Source organism: Physeter macrocephalus, chromosome 9 (genome assembly GCF_002837175.3).
Source record: "Physeter macrocephalus isolate SW-GA chromosome 9, ASM283717v5, whole genome shotgun sequence".
Classification (NCBI taxonomy): Eukaryota; Metazoa; Chordata; class Mammalia; order Artiodactyla; family Physeteridae; genus Physeter; species Physeter macrocephalus.
This window is the reverse complement of record NC_041222.1, coordinates 57,268,048-57,293,075: the sequence shown is the minus strand read 5'-3', so window position 1 is coordinate 57,293,075 and position 25,028 is coordinate 57,268,048. Positions and strand designations below refer to the sequence as shown.

At 39.3% G+C, this 25,028-nt stretch overlaps 1 protein-coding gene across 1 annotated transcript in view; it reads left to right on the top strand.

Moving 5' to 3' along the window:
• Positions 1-25,028, top strand: part of FREM1 (FRAS1 related extracellular matrix 1) — a 236,311-nt gene that overhangs the window by 99,520 nt on the left and 111,763 nt on the right. Inside the window, exons 9-11 of the mRNA XM_055087212.1 lie at positions 11,942-12,073; positions 14,165-14,509; positions 20,487-20,629. Coding sequence (XP_054943187.1) covers positions 11,942-12,073; positions 14,165-14,509; positions 20,487-20,629 — 620 coding nt within the window. The remainder of the gene's footprint in view (positions 1-11,941; positions 12,074-14,164; positions 14,510-20,486; positions 20,630-25,028) is intronic.

Sequence of the window (25,028 nt, the reverse complement as noted above, 5' to 3'; positions counted from 1 at the left end):
CTTAAATTTCATTTATTGTGTTGTTCATCACTGTTTGTTTGCTCTTTTGTTCTTCTAGGTCCTTGTTAAACGTTTCTTGTATTTTTTTCCATTCTATTTCCAGGATTTTCGATCATCTTTACTATCATTATTCTGAATTCTTTTTCAGGTAGACTGCCTATTTCCTCTTCATTTGTTTGGTCTGGTGGGTTTTTACCTTGCTCCTTCATCTGCTGTGTGTTTCTCTGTCTTCTCATTTTGCTTAACTTACTGTGTTTGGGGTCTCCTGTTCGCAGGCTGCAGGTTCGTAGTTCCTGTTGTGTTTGGTGTCTGTCCACAGTAGCTAAGGTTGGTTCAGTGGGTTGTGTAGGCTTCCTGGTGGAGGGAACTAGTGCCTGTGTTCTGGTGGATGAGGCTGGATCTTGTCTTTCTGGTGGGCAGGTCCACGTCTGGTGGTGTGTTTTGGGATATCTGTGGCCTTTTTATGATTTTAGGCAGCCTCTCTGCTAATGGGTGTGGTTGTGTTCCTGTCTTGCTAGTTGTTGGGCATAGGCTGTCCAGCACTGTAGCTTGCTGGTCGTTGAGTGAAGCTGGGTCTTGGTGTTGAGATGGAGAGCTCTGGGAGATTTTCGCCATTTGATATTATGTGGAGCTGGGAGGTCTCTTGTGGACCAGTATCCTGAACTTGGCTCTCCCACCTCTGAGGCACAGCCCTGATGCCTGGCTGGAGCACCAGGAGCCTGTCATCCACGCGGCTCAGAATAAAAGGGAGGAAAATAAAAGAAAAAAAGAAAAAAGAAGATAAAATAAAATAAAGGTATTAAAATGAAATGTTATTATTAAAAATTTTTTTAAGTGATAAAAATAAAAAGAAAGAAAGTAGATAGCAACCAAACCAAAAAACAAATCCACTAATGATAACAAGCGCTAAAAACTATACTAAATACAAACAAACAAACAAACAAAAAAACGGACAGACAGAACCCTAGGACAAATGGTAAACGCAAAGCTGTACTGACAAAATCACACACAGAAGCATACACATACACACTCAGAAAAAGAGGAAAAGGGAAAAAAATATATATATCATTGCTCCCAAAGTCCACCTCCTCAATTTGGGATGATTCGTTGTCCATTCAGGTATTCCACAGATGCAGCTTACATCAAGTTTACTGTGGAGGTTTAATCCGCTGCTCCTGAGGCTGCTGGGAGAAATTTCCCTTTCTTTTCTTTTTTCACACAGCTCCTGCGGTTCTGCTTTGGATTTGGCCCCACCTCTGCATGTAGGTCGCCTGAGGGCGTCTGTTGCTGCCCAGACAGGACGGGGTTAAAGGAGCAGCTGATTCGGGGGCTCTGGCTCAGGCCGGGAGGGGGGGGGAGGGGCACGTTGTGCGGGGCGAGCCTGCGGCGGCAGAGGCCAGCATGACGTTGCACCAGCCTGAGGCGCGCCGTACGTTCTCCCGGGGAAGTTGTCCCTGGATCACGGGACCTTGGCAGTGGCAGGCTGCACAGCCTCCCGGGAGTGGAGGTGTGGAGAGTGACCTGTGCTCGCACACAGGCTTCTTGGTGGCTGCAGCAGCTGCCTTAGCGTCTCATGCCCGTCTCTGGAGCTCCTTTAAGCAGCGCTCTTAATACCCTCTCCTCGCGCACCAGGAAACAAAGAGGGAAGAAAAAGTCTCTTGCCTCTTCTGCAGGTCCAGACTTTCTCCCGGACTCCTCCTGGCTAGCTGTGGCGCACTAGCCCCCTTCAGGCTGTGTTCACACCGTCAGTCCTCTGCCGGCTTCCGGCTTCCGAAGCCCGAGCCTCAGCTCCCAGCCCCCGCCCGACCCAGCGGGGGAGCAGACAAGCCTCGGGCTGGTGAGTGCTGGTCTGCACCGATCCTCTGTGCGGGAGTCTCTCCGCTTTGCCCTCCGCACCCCTGTTGCTGCGCTCTCCTCCGTGGCTCTGAAGTTTCCCCCTCCGCCACCCGCAGTCTCCACCCTCGAAGGGTCTTCCTAGTGTGTGGAAACCTTTCCTCCTTCACAGCTCCCTCCCACTGGTGCAGGTCCCGTCCCTATTCTTTCGTCTCTGTTTTTCCTTTTTTCTGTTGCCCTACCCAGGTTCGTGGGGAGTTTCTTGCCTTTTGGGAGGTCTGAGGTCTTCTGTTAGCATTCAGTAGGTGTTCTGTAGGAGTTGTTCCACATGTAGATGTATTTCTGATGTATTTGTGGGGAGGAAGGTGATCTCCACGTCTTACTCTTCTGCCATCTTGAAACTCCTGACCATTTTAAAATCAGATTGTTTGGTTTTCTGCTGTTGAGTTGTGTGAGCTGTTTATATATTTGGATATTCAGTAAGTTGTCTTTTCATTTTGTTGATGGTTTCCTTTGCTGTGCCAAAGCTTTTAAGTTTGATTGGATACCATTTGTTTATTTTTGCTTTTTTATCTGTTGCCTTAGGAGACAGCTCCAAAAAAACATTGCTCTGCTTTATGTCAAAGAGTGTTCTGCTATGTTTTCTTCCAGGAACTTTATGGTTTCCAGTCTTACATTTAGGTCTTTAATCCATTCTGAGTTAATTTTTGTATGTGACATGAGAAAATGTTATAATTTCATTCTCTTACATGTAGGGGCCTGGTTTGCTGTAGGACTTTGCCTGAATTGAGCCAATGGTATAGGGAACTGTTACTGTTCCTTCAATCTCTAGACTGACTTACTTTATAGACCCAGAACCCTTTGAAAAGGAGGCAGGCACACTTGAAGAAACTTCAGTAATAGCACAAACACATAAGGGGACTCCCCTTCCCCAATGGGACCTGTAGACATTTTTCATGGCCACTGCACACTGAGACTAGGCAGCTACCTCAAACTTCTAGGAATTATTGAACAGTGACTTTGCAACAACACTGGTACCTGGGGACACAGGATGCCATTGGAGCGGGAGTTCAAGGAGTCTGTGTTTAGGAGATAAATGGATTTTTAACCACGATATCTCTTAGCGGTCTCAGTGGAACCCTGATTATCACTCATGGTTTATTTTCTATTTTCTGTGTGGTAGTTTAAATAGCGACCCTCAGCAGATAGTCGAATCCTCACTTTAACTCCCAGACTCTTACAATAAAGGCTATTATGGTCTAAAAGACCAAAGGAAGCATGTGGTATCTCACTTGCCTAAAAAAATAATAAATCAAAAGCAATAGTACATTCCTTGGGGGAACTGCAGGTATTAGAACCACCACCAAAGATGTGAAAAGAGTGGTGTGGTCTTACCACATCCTCATTTTTTATTTATTTATTTACTTACATTTCTTTTCTCAAAAAAATTTATTATAGTATAGTTGATTTACAATGTTGTGTTAGTTTCAGGTGTACAGCAAAATGATTCAGTTATACATATATTCATTCTTTTTCAGGTTCTTTTCTCATATAGGTTAACACATAATATTGAGAAGAGTTCCCTGTGCTATACAGTAGGTCCTTGTTGGTTATCTATCTTATATATAGTAGTGTGTGTATGTTAATCCCAAGATCCTGATTTAACCCTCCCCCACCATGTTTCCCCTTTGGTAACCATAAGTTTGTTTTCAATATCTAGAAGTCTGTTTCTGTTTTGTAAATAAGTTCATTTGAATCATTTTTAAAAATTAGATTCACATATGACTGATATCATGATATTTGTCTTTGTCTGACTTACTTCACTTAGTATGATAATCTCTAGGTCCATCCATGTTGCTGCAAATGGCATCATTTCATTCTTTTTTCTGGCTGAGTAATATTCCATTGTATATATATACCAAATCTTCTTTATCCATTCCTCTGTCAGTGGACATTTAGGTTACTTCCATGTCTTGGCTATTATAAGTAGTGTTGCAATGAATATTGGGGTGCATGTATCTTTTCAGATTCTAGTTTTCTCTGGATATATGCCCAGGTGTGGGATTGCTGGATCATATGGTAGTTCTATTTTTAGTCTTTTAAGGAACGTCCATACTGTTCTCCATAGTGGTTGTACCAATTTACATTCCCACCAACAGTGTAAGAGGGTTTCCTTTTCTCCACACCCTCTCCAGCATTTATTGTTTGTAGACTTTTTGATAACAGCCATTCTGACCAGTGTGAGGTGATACCTCATTGTAGTTCTGACTGGCATTTCTCTGATAATTAGTGATAATTTTCATGTGCCTATTGGCCATCTTTATATCTTCTTTGGAGAGGTGTCTGTTTAGATATTCCACTCATTTTTTGATTGGGTTGTTTGTTTTTTTGACATAGAGCTATGTGAGCTATTTGTATATTTTGGAGATTAATCCCTTGTCAGTCGCATCATTTGCAAATATTTTCTCCCATTCTGTGGGCTGTCTTTTTATTTTGTTGATTGTTTCCTTTGCTGTGCAGAAGCTTTTGAGTTTAATTAGGTCCCATTTGTTTTTGTTCTCATTACTCTAGGAGGTGGATCAAAGAATATATTGCTGTGATTTATGTCAAAGAGTTTTCTGCCTGTGTTTTTCTCTAAGAGTTTTTTTTTTTTTTTTTTTTTTTTTTTTGCCGTACATGGGCCTCTCACTGCTGTGGCCTCTCCCGTTATGGAGCATAGGCTCTGGACGCGCAGGCTCAGCGACTGTGGCTCACGGGCCCAGCTGCTGCGCGGCATGCAGGATCCTCCCGGACCGGGGCACAAACCTGCGTCCCCTGCATCAGTAGGTGGACTCTCAACCAGTGCGCCACCAGGGAAACCCCCTCTAAGAGTTTTATAGTGTCCAGGCTTACATTTAGGTCTTTGATCCATTTTGAGTTTATTTTTGTGTATTGTGTTAGAGAATGTCCTAATTTCATTCTTTTACATATAGCTGTCCAGTTTTCCCAGCACCACTTCTTTTTTCCATTGTATATTCTTACCTCCTTTGTCATGGATTAATTGACCATAAGTGTGTGGGTTTATTTCTGGACTTCCTGTTCTGTTCCATTGATCTATGTGTCTGTTTATGTGCCAGTATCATACTGTTTTGATTACTATAGCTTTGTAGTATAGTCTGAAGTCAGGGGACATGATACCTCCAGCTTTGTTCTTTTTTCTAAAGATTGCTTTGGCAATTCTGGGTCTTTTATGGTTTTATGTTAATTTTAGGATAATTTGTTCTAGTTGTGTGAAAAATGTCATGGGTGTTTTGATAGGGATTACGTTAAATCTGTAGATTGCTTTGAGTAGTATGGACATTCCAATTCATGAACATGGGCTATCTTTCCATTTCTTTGTATCATCTTCAATTTCTTTCAGCTTTCTGTAGTTTTCGGAGTACAGGTCTTTCACCTTCTTGGTTAAGTTTATTCCTAGGTATCTTATTCTTTTTGATGCAGTTTTAAAAAGGATTGTTTTCTGTTTATGATTGTTATTATTAGCTTATAGAAAAGCAACAGATTTCTGTATATTAATCTTGTACCCTGCAACTTTACCGAGTTCACTTATTAGTTCTAATAGTTTTTTGGTGGAGACTTTAAGGATTTCTATATATAGTATCATGTCATCTGCAAATAGTGACAGTTTTACTTCTTCCCTTCCAGTTGGATGCCTTTTATTTCTTTTTCTTGTCTGAATGCTGTGGCTAGGACTTTCATTACTGTGTTAAATAGAAGTAGGGAGAGTGGGCATCCTAGTTTTGTTCCTGAGTTTAGCAAGAAGCCTTTCAGCTTTTCGCTGTTTAGTATGATGTTAGCTGTGGATGTGTCATAAATGACCTTTATTATGTTGACATATGTTCCCTCTATACCAACTTTGATAAGAATTTTCGTCATGAAAAGGTGTTGAATTTTATCAGATCCTTTTTTTGTACTTATTGAGATGATCATGGGATTTTTATCCTTCCTTTTGTTAATGTGGTGTATCATATTGATTGATTTATGGATCTTGAACCATCCTCGCTTACCCGGAATAAATTCTACTTGATAATGTTGTATGATCCTTTTAATATATTGTTGATTTTGGTTTGCCAATATTTTGTTGAGGAATTTTGCCTCTATATTCGTCAGAGATATTGGCTGGTAATTTTGTCTAGTGTTGGTATCAGGTTAATGGTGGCCTTGTAGAGTTAATTTGAGAGAGTTCTCTCCGTTTCAATTTTTTAGAAATAGTTTGAGAAAGATAGGTATTAGCTGTTTTTTTATATATGTTTGGGAGAATTCCCCAGTGAAGCTGTCAATCCTGGGCTTTTGTTTGCTGGCAGTTTTTTTTTATTACTAATTCAGTTTCACTACTGGTGTGCAATCTGTTCAGATTGTCTATTTCTTCCTGATCCAGTCTTGGAAGAGTGTATATTTCTAGAAATTTATCCTTTTCCTCTAGGTTGTCCAATTTGTTGGCATATAACTGTTTGTATTATTCTCATGATTTTTTTCTCTGTGATATCGATTATTTCTCCTCTTTCATTTCTTACTTTGTTTATTTGAGTCCTCTCTATTTTTCTTGATGAACCTGGACACAGGCTTATCGTTTTTGTTTAACCTTTCAAAAAAACAGATCTTGGTTCCATTGATTTTTTTCTATTGTTTTTTTGGTCTCTATTTTTATTTATTTCCTCTTTGATCTTTATAATTTTCTTCCTTCTGCTGACTTTGGGCTTCCTTTGTTCTTCTCTTTCTAACTCCTTTAGGTAGTAGGGTAGGTTGTTTTTTTAAGATTTTTCTTGTTTCTTAGGGTAGGCCTGTATTGCTATAAACTTCCCTCTTAGAACTGCTTTTTCTGTGTTCTATAGATTTTGGAAAGTTGTGGGTTTTCTTTTTTTTTCATTTCTCTCAAAGTATTTCCTGATTTCCTCTTTGATTTGTTCATTGACCCATTGGTTTTTTTAGTAGCATGTTTTTTAGTCTCTACGTGTTTGTGTTTTTCTCATTTTTCTTCCTGAAATTGATTTGTGGTCATACCACTGTAGTTGGAAAAATGCTTGATATCATTTCTATCCTCTTAAATGTTCTGAGACTTGTTTTGTAGCCTACCATGTGATCTATCCTGGAAAACATTCTCTGTACACTTGAAAAGAATGTTTATTCTGCTGTTTTTGGATGAAACATACTGTAGGTATCTCTTTAGTCCAACTGGTCTAAAGTGTCATTTAAGACTATTATTTCCTTGTTGACTTTATGTCTGGATGATCTGTCCATTGATGTAAGTGAGGTGTTAAATTCCCCTAATATTATTGTATCATTGTCAATTTCTCTCTTGATGTCTGTTAATATTTGCTTTATATACTTAGTTGCCCCTATATTAGGCATATTTGTTAGTAAATGTTATATCCTTTTCTTCTGTTTATCCCTTTATCATTATATAATGTCCAGTTTGTCTTTTGGTAAGACTTTGTTTCAAAGTCTATTTTGTCTGATATGGGTATGCCTAGCCCCTGCTTTCTTGTCATTTCCATTTGCATGAAGTATCTTTTTTCCATCACCTCACTTTCAGTCTGTGTATTTTTAGCTCTGAAGTGGACCTCTTGTAAGCAGCACATGGATGGGTCTTGGGTTTTCTTGTGTGTGTGTGTGTGTGTGTGTGTGTGTTTTAATCCAATCAGCCATCCTATGTCTTTTCATTGAAACATTAAGTCCACTGGCATTTAAAGTGATTATTGATAGCTATGTACTTATTGCCACTTTGTTACTTGTTTTCTGATTCTTTTTGTTGCTCCTCTCTGTTCTTCTTCTTTTAGTTTCTTCCCTTGTGCTTAATGATTTTCTTTAGTGGTATGCTTGTGTTCCTTTACTATATATTTGCTTTTACTAGTGGGATTTTTCCTTTCCTACAGATTCTTACTTCTTGTTATAGCCTGTTCTTTTCCACTTAGAGAAGAACCTTTAACACTTCTTTTAGAATTGGTTTAGTGTTGATGTACTCTTAGTTTTTGCTTATCTGAGAAGTGCTTTATCCCTCCTTCAATTGTGAATGATAATCTTGCTGGATAGAATATCCTAGGTTGTAGGTTTTTCCCCTGTTAGCACTTTAAATATACCATGCCACTTCCTTTTGGCCTGCAAAATTTCTGCAGAAAAATCCATTGGCAGCCTTATGGGGGTTCCCTTGTATGTGATTCTTTGTTTTTCTTCTGCTACCTTTAGAATTCTCTTTTATCTTTAACTTTTGCTGTTTTAATTATGATATGTTTTGGTGTGGTTCTCTGATTTCATCTTGTTTGGGATGCTCTATGCTTCCTGTACCTGGATATCTTTTCTTCTTCAGGTTTGGGAAGTTTTCAGCTATAATTTCATCAAATAAATTTTGACCCCCTTTTTTTTCTCTCTTCTCCTTCTAGTACCCGTGTAATGTGAATGTTATTATGTTTGATGTTGTTCCAATGGTCCCTTAAACTATTCTCATTTTTTAAAATTTGTTTCTCTTTTTGCTGATCTGATTGGATGTTTTCCATTATTCTATCTTCTGGAACACTATGTGTTCCTCTGTATCACTTAGTCTGTCATTATTTCTAGTATGTTTTTCATTTCAGTTATTGTATATTCAGTTTTGACTGTTTTTTTCATATTTTCTAGTTCATCTGTTCTTTTCCCTAGTTCAGTTAGCATTCTTATTACTAATCTTTAAACTCTTTTTCTGGTAATTAATTCATCTCTGTTTCATTGGTTGGTTTTTCAGGTTGTTTTTCTTCTTTCATTTGAAATAAAATCCTCTGTCTTCTTGTTTTGCTTAACTTTCTCTGTCTCTATAAAATTAGGTAAAAGTTACCTATCCTGGTCTTGAATGTGTGTCCTTGTGTGAGAGCATCCCTATACAGTCTGTGTGTTCCCAGTGGATTTCACGGGAGAGCTTGATCTGGTGTGAACATAAGTCATGTCTTTCCTCAGAGTGTGCTGGCAGCTATCAACTTTGTAGGGGTTGGGGCTGGAGATGAAGGAGCTAGATAGAGCCAGAGCCAGGTGTGAGTGGGAGCTTCTCCTCTGCTCAGTGGCCAACACCACCCTGGAGCTGGAGCAGAAACCCTGGGTTGGGCTCAAGCCAGCTCCCTCCCCCACAATTGTGCACTCTTCTCAGCTGTGGCAACCCTGGTTCTAGTGGGGAACTGTGCCTCAGAGCAAGAGGGGCTGGAAAGGGTGCTTGGCATGGGCCAGGGCATGCACTGAGGCAGTTGTGGGAAACCAGCCAGAGTCCTAGGCAGTTTCAATCTGCTTTCTCTCTCTTGTCATGGGAGTGAGCAAGAATGTGTGTGTTCTTCATGAGCAGAGTATAGATTTCTTACAGCCCTGTTGTCAGTCCTATTGGTTTTCATACCATCTAAGGGCACTCGTCCTCCCACTGTTGGACCCCAGGGCTGGGGGACCCAGTATGTGGTTCAAGCCACTCCCCAGGGATATCTCCACCCTTGTAATCCCCCTCTTCTTCTGTGTCCCCTCCTAGGGGTGCAGGTCCCAACGTGATTGATTCTCCTCCCTTCCTACCCAACTCCATGTGGATCTTTCTTATAGCCTTGGTTGCATAAGGGTCTTCCTGTCAGTCTCCAGTCCATTTCCAGTGAGAATTGCTCCACATGTAGATGTATTTTTGATGTATTCACAGGGGTGGAAGGAGGACAGGAGGTGAATTCTGCATCTTCCCACTCTGCCATCTTGACCTCCTCCTGCTTTATTTCTTTTAAAAGAAGGCTTTGCACTGCCTCTCATTCCTGAGTAGATTTAAAATGCAATGTATATATTTAGATCAAATGTAAATGTGAAATGTAAATGAAGATTTTTTTCCTTTCCCATTAATACCATCAAGAGCATTCAAAACATACTTATAAGCAGTGTTGGTAGGTTCAGTTAACACAGAAAATATCTGTCTGATTTAAATACTCAGGTGGCAGCTTAAACCGATTACCTCTTGTGCTTGTGTGTGTGTATGTGTGTGTGCTTGCACATGGGTAACATACCATGTGTGTGTATTTGTATGTATGTGAGTTTCAGTAGAGATGGACAACGTTGGCTGGGCATCCTTGATTTATAATCTGGCTCTCTGTCCTACTCTACCTCTGTTTGAGGGATAATGAGAGAAAAGAATGAATTAGTGATCTAAAGTTTAGTAATAATCAAATATTAATTACGTTATTGCTTGAGTGTAGAGACTTAATGGTCTGCATGTGTATCTGTGGTCTGTGAAACCAGGCTTTTTAAGAGCTCCAAATCTGGTTTTGACTAGTTTGGACACCAGAATTCTTTTTAAAATAAAATTTTATTTATTATGAACTTAAGTTCATCATTGAAAACTTGGAAAGCACAATAAGTAGGACAAATAATAATGAGTTAATAGTAATGAATAAATGAATGAAATAATAATGGGTGAATAAAATCACTCATTACTCCACCACGAAGACATAACCACCATGACTATCTTGCTATATAAATTTCTAGTGTTCTCACTTGCTCCTCTCCTGCATCCCATGATGCCTTGTCCTGTGCTGTACTGTGCACTCTTGGCTTCAAAACCCTTATTACCAGTCGCAGAGATTCTTTATATGTGCTTGTCCTCCCTCCCTCCCTCCCTCCCTCCCTCCCTCCCTTCCTCCCTTCCTTCCTTCCTTCCTTCCTTCCTTCCTTTCTCTCTTTCAATATGCCATATGTCTTAGCCCAGGTACCATAGCAAACAGCCCCTTAGGCAGATTACATGCACTAACGCTTTGCTGAAAACTAGAGTAAGGGGAAGGGAAGTTGGGGGTTTGGGGGCAGCAAATAAAAAGGTGGTGTGACTGAGCTGGTCATAGGTTTACAAGAAAATAAAGCTGATTGCTCGATAGTGCTGATATCTCCAGTAGGAGATGAACCCACTCTGTGTGGGAAGAGTCAGGGGTGGGGTTGAGAAAGTGAACAAACACGTCAGCTTCTTCCATCTCCTCTCTCACCCTGGTCAGTTTGCCTCACTGGATGTTAACTCCCCACATGCCTAGGTTGTGTTACCTGGCTCTTCTTAACAGCCACTGTACAAACTCCTTGAGTCCCATGGTGTGGGACCTGGCCATGGTCACAGGGAAGGTCACGCCAAAACCTCATCTGGTGGGCAGTTGAGGGCAGCAACATCAGAAGATGAGGCAGTGGTGGCAGCCAGGGCTTTACAATGTGGGGACTGTGGGAAGCCTATTGGAACTGCTGCAGCTAGAAAGCAGGCAAATGGTCAACATCAGGAGGAAGGGGAGCTGGGTAGATTTGAGGGGAAGCATTAACTGGGTCCACCAGTGCACTGTCTTTAAATTTCATCACCTTGCTTCTCTAAAAGGCTTTGCTCCTTTTTGAGAGTCTCTTCAGTCTGTTGGCCCCCAGCTCTACTGGGTAATGGGAATGGCTGATGATGCTACCTGTCTCTAATGGCAGTGTTCAGTCTGGAATCTGTATTCTTGCTCTGAGCAGCACTCATTCTCTCCCCATATTCCCTCCAGCATGCTGGGTCCAGGGAGAAAGTTTTATTTTTAATTCCTTTAGTTACAAAAGTCCCTTCCTTATTAGAGTCTAGATTAAAACATAGCCCTCATTATAAAGTGTCAGACCTTTCCTGTCTAACATCATTAAATATTCCCTAGCACAGTAACTCTTGTATTTGTGTATTTAACCACTTTAATTCTCTATCCCGTGGGATACTTATGCTCTTATAATTTATGTGTAAAAGCACTTCTGACTCTTGCCCACTTAAAATATGTGAATGCAACCTTTGAAAAATTCCTTGTGGACCTTTTTGAACTAGAGACCACTGTGAACATAACATGTTATTTCCTTCTAATATTTATTTTTGGCACCATCATGCCTCTAAAGGATATGTCATAAGCAACCAGTTGTCAGGTCGGAGTTAATAGTACTAACAGTAAAAATATTACTTGAAATAAACACTAAATTCCAGTTTCTCGAGAAGCTTTTGAAGATACAATTTTTACCTAGTTTTGTGAGTGAAATTTCTTTAATCTTGTCTTAAAGTAGGCATCTTGGCATGTCATAGAACTTTCCAGGACACTTTTTGTGCTTTCTCTTGTAGGTCTGAATCTCCTAGAGGGACAGTCTCGGGCCATCACTTGGGAACAGTTTCAGATCGTTGACAATGATGACATTCATGCTGTCCAGGTAGTCATTGTGGATGGCTTGAAGCATGGACAGCTTACTCTGAGAGGTGAATGAACAAACTTTGTAACTTAGAAAAAAACCCAAGAAGTATTTTCTCCAAAAGCAAATCATATTTAACAGGATATGTGTAGTATCTCTTGGGCTTCATTTCTAAATGAATTATCACAATCCCCAGATCCGGAGATCTTGAAACCATTGGCTTTCGTATTAGGATGCTCAAATCAAGGGATGACATTTTATGAATGGTCTTTTGTACTTGAGTCATTGTTTAAATCTCAGATTTGCTTTCTGGAGCCATGTAGGGCTCCTTCTAAATATACTCCTTAACTGATTATCTTATCCCAGTTCAAAGACAAAATATTTCCTTTTCATTTCTCTGCTTCAGAGAAATGCGGTGAAAAACAGGAAAACTTATGTTTTTTAATTAGTTAGTAATAATTATGCTATTATGTTATTAGTAACAGTTGTTGTAGTTTAAAAGAAATGAATTTATAGTTACAAGGATGGTAGTTAACAAGGTAATGGCCCTAATAAAAATATCCATACTTAACGATAATATAGTCCATTCCTTGTAATGAGCTCAGAGGATTTAATTCTATTATCCTCTTAGTTTGCCTAAATGTGAAGTAGAAAGAGAGCTCTTATTTATCATTGTTTGTGATTAGGAAATTCTGAAAAAATAAAATGATAAATTCTCTTGCCCAATCCCAAGACAATGGGAGTTTAGCTTAAGCTGGATGTGTTAGTTAGGATGGATGTTCAGCTGCATGTAAGGAAAACCCAACTACAGCAGCTTAAAAATTCAGGAGTCACTCTCTCCTTGTGACAAGTAGCACAGAGGTAGGTATTCTGTACCAATGATGCCAGCGGCTCTTTTCTGCTCTGTCAGTGGTCACAGGATGGTGCCTACACCTCTAGGCTTTTAATTAGTGTTAGAGGAAGGAAGAAAGAGAAGGAACAATAAAAAAAATTAGGCCATCAAAGTTTGCTCTATTTTACAACTTCTCCTAGGAGCCTGATACAATGAAGTCTGATTATATCTCTTATCAAGTTACATACTATCCCCCTAGGTGCAACAGAGTCTGGGAACCTGAGTATTTTTAAATAATCATATTACCATTCTAAATAAAACTAAGATTCTTGTACTGAGGAAGAAACAGAAAGTTCCTGTTGGGCAAGTAACTCATAGTGTTCATTATACTCATGTTTAATCCATAAAACCATATGGAGTGGGGAAAGAAATAGGACACCTGCCATCAAGAATTGTAATAGTTTGTGCACAGTGAAGCAATGTTTATCAGTACTATAGAATTGAAGTGGAGAGTCATAGCCCATAATGCAATGATGTTCTGGCTCAGAGGAGGAAAATAGTGTTAAACATTTATTAAGCATTTACTTTGTGCCAGATCATACAAAGCATTCTACATACTTATCTCGCATCAGCTTTATGAAGCAAGGTACTATTATTACACTCACTTTGCAAATGGGAACCTGAGACTTAGAGAAGGTGACTTGTCTGTCTAGAAAGTGGCCGAGCTGGGATTTGAACCCAGGCCATTTGCTACCAGAGCTCTAGCTCTTGCTCATTAAGCTAGTGATTCTCAAACTTTAGCGTGCATTAGAGTCCTGAAGGGCTTGATAAAACATAAATTGCTGGGACCCACCAGCAGAATTTCTAATTCAGTAGGTCTGGGGTAGGACCTGAGAACTTGGATTTATAATGACTTCCCAGATGGTGCTGATGCTGCTAGTTTGAGACCACTACTCTAAGAAGTGCTGTCGGATGATGATAATGAGTCGAAGAACACTTAATACTTATTGTAGGCACACTATTGTTTGAGTTCTCTCATCCTTAAGAGGGGATGTTAGGTAGGTATTATTATCTCTGCTTTATAGATGAGTCTCAAATAAATTGAATACCTTGCCCAAGTCCACCCAGCTAATAAGTATTACAGCCAGTATTCAAAACCAGGTCTTTGGAGCCCCAGAACCCACTAAACAATCTATGGTTTCTCCAGGTGAGGGAAGCATTGGCTGCACCACTTTCCATTTCACACCCTCTCCTGTAGTGCTGCTTTCACTAACCTGCTGCCTCCACACCTTTTTCATTCCGCTCCACCTCTGTTCTTTCCATCAGGGGGGAAGGGGTTTCTCTTCACCGTGGCTGACCTTCAGGCTGGAGTCGTTCAATATCATCATGACGACAGTGACTCCACCAAAGACTTTGTGGTCTTCAGGATATTCGACGGCCAGCACAGCATCCGACATAAGTTTCCCATCAACATCTTGCCCAAAGATGATAGCCCACCATTCCTCATAACCAATGTTGTGATTGAACTGGAGGAGGGGCAGACCATACTGATCCAGGGTTCCAAGCTGAGAGCTTCAGACATGGACTCCAGTGATGACTACATCTTCTTTAATATCACGAAACCCCCACAGGCTGGAGAGATCATGAAGAAGCCAGCACCAGGACTGATAGGTAAGTTCTGGGCAGTTAAGATCATTTGTGTCAGAATTTGTGCTAAGGGGGACATCAAGTTTATGAGGTAAGAATCTATTATTATTATTACCATTTCGTAGATGGGAAGCCTGAGATTTAGGTTAAGTTGATCTATCCATCTGGAATCTAGAAAGTTCCAGAGCTGGGCCTCAAGATAACCATTACACCATGAAAAATTAAGTCTGCTATGCAAGGTGAGAGAACAAATAAGGTTGAAGAGATATGTTTGACCTATTCTAGATTATTGATAAAGAAATTTCATGAATAACATTTATTTACATTTTGTTAGAATAATTTCATAACTACTTTTTGAAGTATGTAGGTCAGGAGCTTGACAAAACAGGTATCAAGCAGTTTTACTTAAGACTGTTTCTTTTTTTAAACATATTTAATTTTATTTTTAATTAATTAATTATTTAAAAATTGAGATATAGTTGATGTACAGTATTATATGTTTCAGGTGTATAACATAGTGATTCACAATTTTTAAACGTTATACTCCATTTATTGTTATTATAAAATATTGGCTATATTCCCCGTGTTGTACAACGTATCTTGAAGCTTATTTGTTTTATACATAGTAGTTGGAACCTCTTAATCCCATGCACCTGTATCACTCCTCCCCTTCACTCTCCCCATGGGTAGCCACTAGTTTGTTCCCTATATCTGTGAGTCTGTTTCTTTTCTGTTATATTCACTTATAAAATATTGGCTATATTCCCCGTGTTGTACAACGTATCTTGAAGCTTATTTATTTTATACATAGTAGTTGGAACCTCTTAATCCCATGCACCTGTATCACTCCTCCCCCTTCACTCTCCCCATGGGTAGCCACTAGTTTGTTCCCTATATCTGTGAGTCTGTTTCTTTTTTGTTATATTCACTAGTTTGTTGTATTTTTCAGATTCCATGTGTTAGTGATATCATACGTTATTTGTCTTTCTCTGACATTTCATTTAGCATAATACCCTCTAAGTCCATCCACATTGTTGCAAAATTTCATTCTTTTTAATGGCTGAGTAGTATTCCATTGTATGTATATGTGTGTGTGTGTGTGTGTGTGTGTGTGTGTATACACACCACATCTTCTTTGTCCATTCATTTGTTGATGGACACTTGGGTTGCTTCCATGTATTGGCTATTGTAAATAGTGCTGCAATGAACGTTGGGGTGCATATATCTTTTCAAAGTAGTGTTTTCATTTTTTTCAGTCATATATCTAGGAGTGGAATTGCTGGGACATATGGTAGTTCTGTGTTTAGTCTTTTAAGAAACCTCCATACTGTTTTCCACAATGGCTCACCAATTTACATTCCCACCAACAGTGTACAAGGTTCCCTTTTCTCCACTTCCTTGCCAATATTTGTTATTTATGTTCTTTTCAATGATAGCCATTCTGACAGGTGTGAAGTGATATCTCATTTGCAATTCTCTGATGATTAGTGATGTTGAGCATCTTTTCATGTGCTTGTTGGCAATCTGTATGTCTTTGGAAAAATGTTTACTTAGTTCTTCTGCCATTTTTTTATCAGGTTGTTTGTTTTTTTGCTGTTGAGTTGTATGAGCTGTTTGTATATTTTGGATATTAACCCCTTATTGGTCATATCATTTGCAATATTTTCTCCCATTCAATAGGTTGTCGTTTTCTTTTGTTGATGTGCAAAAGCTTTTAAGTTTAACTAGGTCCCATTTGTTTATTTGTGCTTTTATTTCTTTTGCTTTAGGAGACAGATCCAAAAAAATTGCTATAATTTATGTCAAAGTGTGTTCCGCCTTTGTTTTCTTCTAGGAGTTTTATGGTTTCAGATCTTACATTTAGGTCTTTAATCCACTTTGAGTTTATTTTGTTTATATGGTGTTAGAGAATGTTCTAATTTCATTCTTTTACATGTAGCTGTCCAGTTTTCCCAGCACCATTTATTGAAGAGACTGTCTTTTCTCCATTGTATATTCTTGTCTCCTTTGTCGTAGATTAATTGAACATAAATGCATGGGTTTATCTCTGGGTTCTCTATTTTGTTCTATTGATCTATGTGTCTGCTGTGTGCCAGTATCATACTGTTTTGATTATTGTAGCTTTGTGGTACAGTCTGAAGTCAGGGAGTGTGGTTCCTCCCAGCTCTGTTCTTCTTTCTCAAGATTGCTTTGGCACTTTGGGGTCTTTTGTGTTTCTATACAAATTTTAAAATTATTTGTTCTAGTTATGTGAAAAGTGCCCTTGATATTTTAATAGGGATTGCATTGAATCTGTAGGTTGTCTTGGGTAGTATGGTCATTATAACAATTTTAGTTCTTCCAATACATGAACAGTCTATATTTTTCCATCTGTTTGTGTTGTCTTCAATTTCTTTCATCAGTGTCTTAATTTCAGATACATTTTAACAACCCTGCATTTGTACTCTCCTCACCTCACAGCTACTGTTTTTGATGTCATATATTACATCTAATTTTTTGTATATCCCTTAACTGCTTATTGTGGATATCGATGATTTTACTACTTTTGTCTTTTAATCTTCCTCCTATCTGTGTGTGTGGATGATTTACTACCTTTATACTGTGTGTTTTTCTTTACCGATGAGCATTTTGCTTTTGCAGTTTTCACGTTTCTAGTTGTGGTATTTTCTTTTTCTCTTAGAGAAATTCCTTCAACATTTCTTGTTAAGCTGAACTCTTTTAGCTTTTGCTTGTCTGTAAAGCTTTTGATCTCTCTATCAAATCTGAACATGAGCCTTGCTTGGTAGAATATTCTTAGTTGTAGGTTTTACCTTTGCATCACTTTAAATATATTGTGCCACTCCCTCTGGCCTGCAGAATTTCTGTCGAAATTCAACTGATAGTCTTATGGGTGTTCCCTTGTATGTTACTTGTTGCTTTTCCCTTGCCATTTTTAATATTCTCTCTTTATCTTTAATTATGCCATTTTATTTTTATTTTAGTTTATTTTATATTTTAAAAAATATTTTTTAACTTATTTTCCTTATCATTATTATTTTTTTTGGCTGCGTCAGGTCTTAGTTGCAGCACACGGGATCCTTGTTGAGGCACTCTGCATCTTTTCATTACAGCGTACGGTCTCTTCATTGCAGTGCTTGGGCTTCCCTCTAGTTGTGGCATGTGGGTTTTCTCTCTCTACTTGTGGCGAGTAGGCTAGAGGGTACATGGGCTCTGTAGTTGTGGTATGTGGGCTTGGTTGCCCCGTGGCATGTCGGATCTTAGTTCCCCGACCAGGGATCAAACCCGCATCCCCTGCATTGGAAGGCTGATTCTTTACCACTGGACCACCAGGGAAGTCCCAATTTTGCCATTTTAATTACAATATGTCTTGGTGTGTTCCTCTTTGAATTAATCCTGTATAGGACTCTCTGTACTCCCTACACTTAGATATCTGTTTCCTTTACCAGGTTAGGGAAGTTTTCATCTATTATGTCTGCAAATATGTTGATAGGTTCTCTGTTTCTTTTCCTTCTGGGACCCTTATAATGTGAATATTAGTGTGCTTGAGGTTTTCCCAGAGGTCTCTTAAGCTGTCCTCATTTCTTTTCATTCTTTTTTCTTCTGTCTGTTCAGCATCAGTGATTTCCACTACTCTGTCTTCCAGCTTCCTGGTCATTTCCTCTGTATCATTTAGTCTACTGTTGATTCCTTCTAGTGTATTTTTCATTTCAGTTATTGTATTCTTCACCTCTGTTTGGTTGTTCTTCATATTTTCTAACTCTTTGTTAAAAAGCTTCTAACTTCTTGTTCTATGCATCCATTCTTTTCTTGGGTTCTTTGATCATCTTTATCATCACACTACCCTTATCTCTTTCTCAGGTAGATTGCCTATCTCCACTTCACTTAGTTCTTCTTCTGGGGTTTTATCTTGTTCGTTAGAAACACGTTAGTTCCTTTGTTGCCTTATTTTGCCTAGGTTGCTGTTTTTATTTTTATGTATCTGGTAGGTTAGTTACATTTCCCAATCTTGGAGAAGTAGCCTTTTGAAGGAGACATCCTATGTGTCCCAGCAGCACATCCCCCTCTCATCACCTGAGCTGTATGCTCTAGGGGTTCCCCCAATGAGGACTGAGTGTGTCCTTCTGTTGTGGTAGGCTGACTTTGTAGGCAGTCTTCTAGGCTTGATTTGCCCCCTGTCCAGTTGGTTGCCAGGCCCTGCCTTGTGTGGAGGTTGCTGACTGCTGGTTGGTGGGACCCGGTCACAAGGTGGTGCTGAGTACAGAACCCCAGGGGGCCCTGGGGCTAGTGCTGGCTCATTGTTGGGTTGAGTCAAGGTCCAGGAGACTCCAGGGCTGTTACCCACCCATTGGTGTGTTGAACCAGGTCCTGGGGCTAGTGCTGGCCTACTGGTGGGCAGAGCCAGGTCCTGGAGTCTGCTTGCAGGACCCAGGGGTCCTAGAGCTGGTTTTGGATCACTGGTGGGTGGGACTACTTCCTGACACAATTGGGTGCAGGGTCCAGGGAGTCCTGAAGCTTGTGTTGGTCTACTAGTAGGCGGGACCATGGTCCAGTTGGTCCCCTTTCAGGTTCTGGCCTGTTAGTGGGCAGGTCGTGTCTGCAGGCTGCATATCTGCGGCTTTCTTTCAGCTAGTGTCTGCCCCTTGGTGGATGAAACTAGTCTGGAGGCTAGAGCAGGCTCCCTGGAGAGTGGGGCTGGGGTCCAGGCTATTCTGGAACTGGTGCCTGCCCAGTGGTGGGTGGAGCTGGATCCTGAGCTCTCTGGTGGACAGGGCCATGTCCAGAAGCAGCTGTTCACACAGGAGGTCTTATGACAGCCTGTCTGCTGGTGGGTAGAGCTGTGTCCCCACCCAGTTAGTTGCTTTCCCTGAGGCATCCCAGCACTGGAGCCTACAGGCCTGTGGGCTGTGTCAGGGCTGGGTCTTCACCCTAATAAGTTAAAGAGAAGATTCCACAATGGCGTTTGCCAGTGCCAGTATCCATGTGGTAGAACAAGTTCCCAAAATGGCCGTCGCCAGTGTCTATGTCCCTAGGGTGAGCTGCAGTTGCCTCCTGTCTCTCCAGAAGATTCTCCTAGATCAGCAAGTGATTCTGACCCAGGCTTCTATCAAATTATTGCTTCTTCCCTGGGTTCTGGAGCATGAAAGATTCTTATGTACCCTTTAAGAGTGAAGTCTCTCTTTTCCCCAGCCCTCTGCGACTCCCAGAAGTCACCCCACTGGCCCTCAAAGCCATATGCCCTGGACGCTCATCTTCCCAAGTGCAGGACCCCTGGGCTGGGGCTTGGACCTCTTACTCCTTTGAGAGACTCTGCAGTTGTAATTATTTTCTTGTTTGTAGATTGCCCACCCTGGGGTATGGGACTTGACAATTTTGTGACTTTGCCTCTCCTACCCATCTTGTTGTTGTTCCTTCCTTATATCTTTAGCTGTAGAAGCTCTCCTCTGGTAGGTTCTGGCCTTTTTCACTGATGGTTGTTCTGCAGATGTGATTTTGGTGTGCCCATGAGAGGAGGTGAGCTCAGGGTCTTTCTCCTCTGCCATCTTGGCTGATGTTAAGACTATTTCTTGAAAATATTTTTCTAATGCTAATTTTTCTATATATTAAGGCAGCTGTAGTAACTTTAATTTTTCTGCTTTATTATTTATAAGCTTTGATAAAAGCATTTAATAATGATTCCATGGACATACTACTATACATAAAATAGATAAGCAATAAGGATTTACTGTATAACACAGTGAACTATATTCAGTATCTTCTAATAATCTTTAGTGGAAAAGAATCTGGATATATATATATATATATTTATATATATGAATTCCTTTGCTGTACACCTGAAACTAACACAATATTGTAAATCAACTATACTTCAATTTAAAAAAAGATTCCTTGGGTACATACAACATACTAGACTGAGAAAACTTCTGGAGATAAGTCCAATATCATTATACCCCAACACCTGGCAGACAGTTACAAAGTATGTGATATTTTGTGGACCCAATAGGCTATCCTGTCCCTGGCTTCCTTCAGATGGATCTGTTCAATGGCATCATTTACTATCGTCATTTTGGTGGAGAAATCTTTGAAGATTCATTTGAATTTGTCCTGTGGGACAGCCACGAACCTCCAAATCTCTCAGAGCCACAGGTAAGAGTCCATCTCTGAACTCTCTCCCAAAGTCTTGTCCACAGATGTCAGTTCTGGAAGATGTAATTAGAAACTACAGGAAAACAGATTTCAGAGCTCGAAGTTTGAGAAGCGATGGAGTAAGCAAAATTAAGTCAATTTCTTTGCAACATAACTGCTCTCTTACTTTTTCACAGAGTTATGTAAATTACCATGTATGCAGTGTTTCCAAGGTTATTTAACCATCAGACCCTTCTATAAAGAGCACCTCACAAAATTTGCTTGCTTCATAACAGTAACAACAAAAAAACCCACTGACTTATTTTGTGTGTAGTGGTTAAAACATAGGCTCTGTAGGTAGACTGTCTTTGTTTTTGTCCTGTTCTTGCCATTAACTGACCTGTGATTCAGTTTCTTTATCTGTAAAACAACATCCTTATAAAGTGATTGTGAGGGTCAGCGACGTAATACATGTAAGTATTGAGAACTTTCTGGCACATAGTAAGTACTCAATAAATATATTAGCTATTATTTATCATTGCTTTTGAAGAACTAAGAGTTTTACTACCACTCAAGGATATTATTTAAATATATAGAATACAAAAATAGGCTTAAGGAGCCATCATCCTATACAAATTACAGATGAGGAAGGCTCTAGGCAACTATAAAGGGGTAGACTCCTTGCAAGAAGAGGATGATTGGTGGTAAGGATGGAAAAAAAGGCTTCTGAAAATAAGTGACACCCACTACATATAGTGTCCCTATTTGTTATATAATATCATCTCATAGTGTCACGGTCACTGACATTAGCCAATGCATAGATGATTGAGCTATTCATGTGTCTGCCAAGATAAAGGTAACAAATGGAAGAATGATGTTTAGAGCCCAGAAACTGAAGGAAGTAGGTGCTCCTATCAAGAGGGAATGGAAAATGAATCAGAAAATTCTCAATTCACCTGCTTATTGACTGAAAAGAAATCAATTCTTTTATAAATAACAGCCTCCTCTTTTCATCAATGTGTATAATTATGCCATTTCTAGCTTACATTTTTGCTTGAGACCTTAGATGATTTGATAATCCAAAATGGAAACTATTAATAGGATTTATTTCTAAATCTTCTGTTGTATCCATTCAAACTGAGCTATGTTTCTGACTAGATTACTGTATCGTTTTTAGCAAACTATAGGCCTTTTTAAAAACAGAAAATTCAGGCCTCGTTTTTCCTTTTCTGCTATTGTATATTTTATAGATCATATTTTTCATACCCACAAACATAGATGTCAGTTTCCTCTACAGTAAAGACCACAGTAATGAAAACTTTATTGAAATAAAATTATTTTTAAATCTTGGCAAATATGTCAGGCTGAATTCTATAGATCCAGTTATTCCCCATGATGGATGGGCTTCTAAAGAAGTCATGATCATATTTTCTCTACTTTTATTCATCTTCCTAATCTATGTTGGGGGGGAGGGAGGGAAGAAAGAAGGGAAGGGTGGAGAGAGAGAGAAAGAAAGGGAGAGTGGGGAGAGAAAGGAGGGAGGGAGAGAGGGAGAGTGAAAGAGAGAAACAGAGAAACAGAGAGAAAAAGAAAGACTTTTGCTCTGTTTTCATGTACCGCCTATTTTTTGACTCCTAAATATTCTCCAGCTCAGACTTGTGTACCAACATCTCTACCTGACGTCGCTACATTCATTTTATTTATTTATTTATTTTTTCTATTTGGAAGATTTATTTATTTTTTAACACCTTTATTGAAGTATAATTGCTTTACAATGGTGTGTTAGTTTCTGCTCTCTAACAAAGTGAATCAGCTCTACGTATACATATATCCCCATATCCCCACACTCTTGCATCTCCCTCCCACCCTCCCTATCCCACCCCTCTAGGTGGTCACAAAGCACTGAGCTAATCTCCCTGTGCTATGTGGCTGCTTCCCACTAGCTATCTATTTTACATTTGGTAGTGCATATGTGTCCATGCCACTCTCGCACTTCATGCTAGCTTACCCTTCCCCCTCCCTGTGTCCTCAAGTCCATTCTCTACATCTGCGTCTTTATTCCTGTCCCTTTTTGAATTATGGCTTTCTCAGGATATATGCCCAGTAGTGGGATTGCTGGGTCATATGGTAGTTCTATTTTTAGATTTTGAGGAACCTCCATACTGTTCTCCATAATGGCTATATCAATTTACATTCCCACCAACAGTGCAACAGGGTTCCCTTTCCTCCACACCCTCTCCAGCATTTACTGTTTGCAGATTTTTGGATGATGGCCATTCTGACTGGTGTGAGGTGATACCTCATTATAGTTTTGATTTGCATTTCTCTAATGATTAGTGATGTTGAGTATCCTTTCATTTATTTGTTGGCAATCTGTAAATCTTCTTTGGAGAAATGTCTATTTAAGTCTTCTGCCCATTTTTGGATTGGGTTGTTTGTTTTTTTTGTTTCAATTTCAGTGCTTGTGATTGGTCTGTTTATATTTTCTATTTCTTCCTGGCTCAGTCTCAGAAGGTCGTGCTTTTCTAAGAATATGTCCATTTCTTCCAGGTAGTCCATTTTATTGGCTGATAGTTGCATGTAGTAACCCCTCATGATTCTTTGCATTTTTGCAGTGTTCTGCTTTTTCATTTCTAATTCTGTTGATTTGAGTCTTCTCCCTTTTTTTCTTGATAAGTCTGGCTATTGGTTTATCAATTTTGTTTATCCTCTCAAAGAAACAGCTTTTAGTTTTATTGATCTTTGCTATTTTTTCCTTCATTTCTTTTCCATTTATTTCTGATCTGACCTTTATGATTTCTTTCCTTCTGCTAACTTTGGCGTTTTTTTGTTGTTCTTTCTCTAATTGCTTTAGGTGAAAGCTTAGGTTGTTTATTTGAGATTTTTCTTGTTTCTTGAGGTAGGATTGTATTGCTATAAACTTTCCTCTTAGAGCTGCTTTTGCTGCATCCCATAGATTTTGGGTCATTGTGATATCATTGTCATTTGCTTTAGGTATTTTTTTATTTCCTCTTTGATTTCTTCAGTGTTCTCTTGGTTATCTAGTAGCATATTGTTTAGGCTCCATGTGTTTGTATTTTTTACAGATTTTTTCCTGTAATTGATATCTAGTCTCCTAGAGTTGTGGTCAGAAAAGATACTTGATACGATTTCAATTTTCTTAAGCTCATGCTTCTCATGAGCACTTGAGAAGAAAATGTAATCTGCTGTTTTTGGATGGAGTGTCCTATAAAAATCAACTAAGTCCATCTTGTTTAATTGGATTGATCCCCTGATCATTATGTAGTGTCCTTCTTTACTTCTTGTAATAGTCTTTGTTTTAAAGTCTATTTTTTCTGATATGAGAATTGCTACTCCAGCTTTCTTTTGATTTCCATTTTCATGGAGTATCTTTTTCCATCCCCTCACTTTCAGTTTGTATGTTTCCCTAGGTCTGAAGTGGGTCTCTTGTAGACAGCATATATACAGGCCTTCTTTTTGTATCCCTTCAGCCAGTCTGTATCTTTTGGTTGGAGCATTAATCCATTTACATTTAAGGTAGTTATTGATATATATGTTCCTATTACCATTTTCTTAATTTTTTGGGGTTTGTTATTGTAAGTCTTTTCCTTCTCTTGTGTTTTCTGCCTAGAGAAGTTCCTTTAGCATTTGTTGTAAAGCTGGTTTGGTGGTGCTGAATTCTCTTAGCTTTTGCTTGTCTGTAAAGGTTTTAATTTCTCCGTTGAATCTGAATGAGATCCTTGCTGGGTAGAGTAATCTTGGTTGTAGGTTTTTCTCTTTCATCACTTTAAATATGTCCTGCCGCTCCCTTCTGGCTTGCAGAGTTTCTGCTAAAAGATCAGCTGTGTAACCTTATGGGATTTCCCTTGTATGTTATTTGTTGCTTTTCCCTTGCTGCTTTTAATATTTCTTCTTTATATTTAATTTTTGAAAGTTTGATTAATATGTCTCTTGACATGTTTCTCCTTGGATTTATCCTGTATGGGACTCTCTGTTTCCTGAACTTGATTGACTGTTTCCTTCCCATATTAGGGAAGTTTTCAACTATAAACTCTTCAAATATTTTCTCAGACACTTCCTTTTTCTCTTCTTCTTCTGGGACCCCTATCATTCGAATGTTGTTGCATTTAATGTTGTCGCAGAGGTCTCTGAGACTGTCCTCAATTCTTTTAATTCTTTTTTCTTTATTCGGCTCTGCAGTAGTTATTCCACTGTTTTATCTTCCAGGTCACTTATCTGTACTTCTGCCTCAGTTATTCTGCTATTGATTCCTTCTAGAGAATTTTAAATTTCATTTATTGTGTTGTTCATCATTGTTTGTTTGCTCTTTAGTTCTTTTATGTCCTTGTTAAACATTTCTTGTATTTTCTCCATTCTATTTCCAAGATTTTGGATCATCTTTACTATCATTACTCTGAAT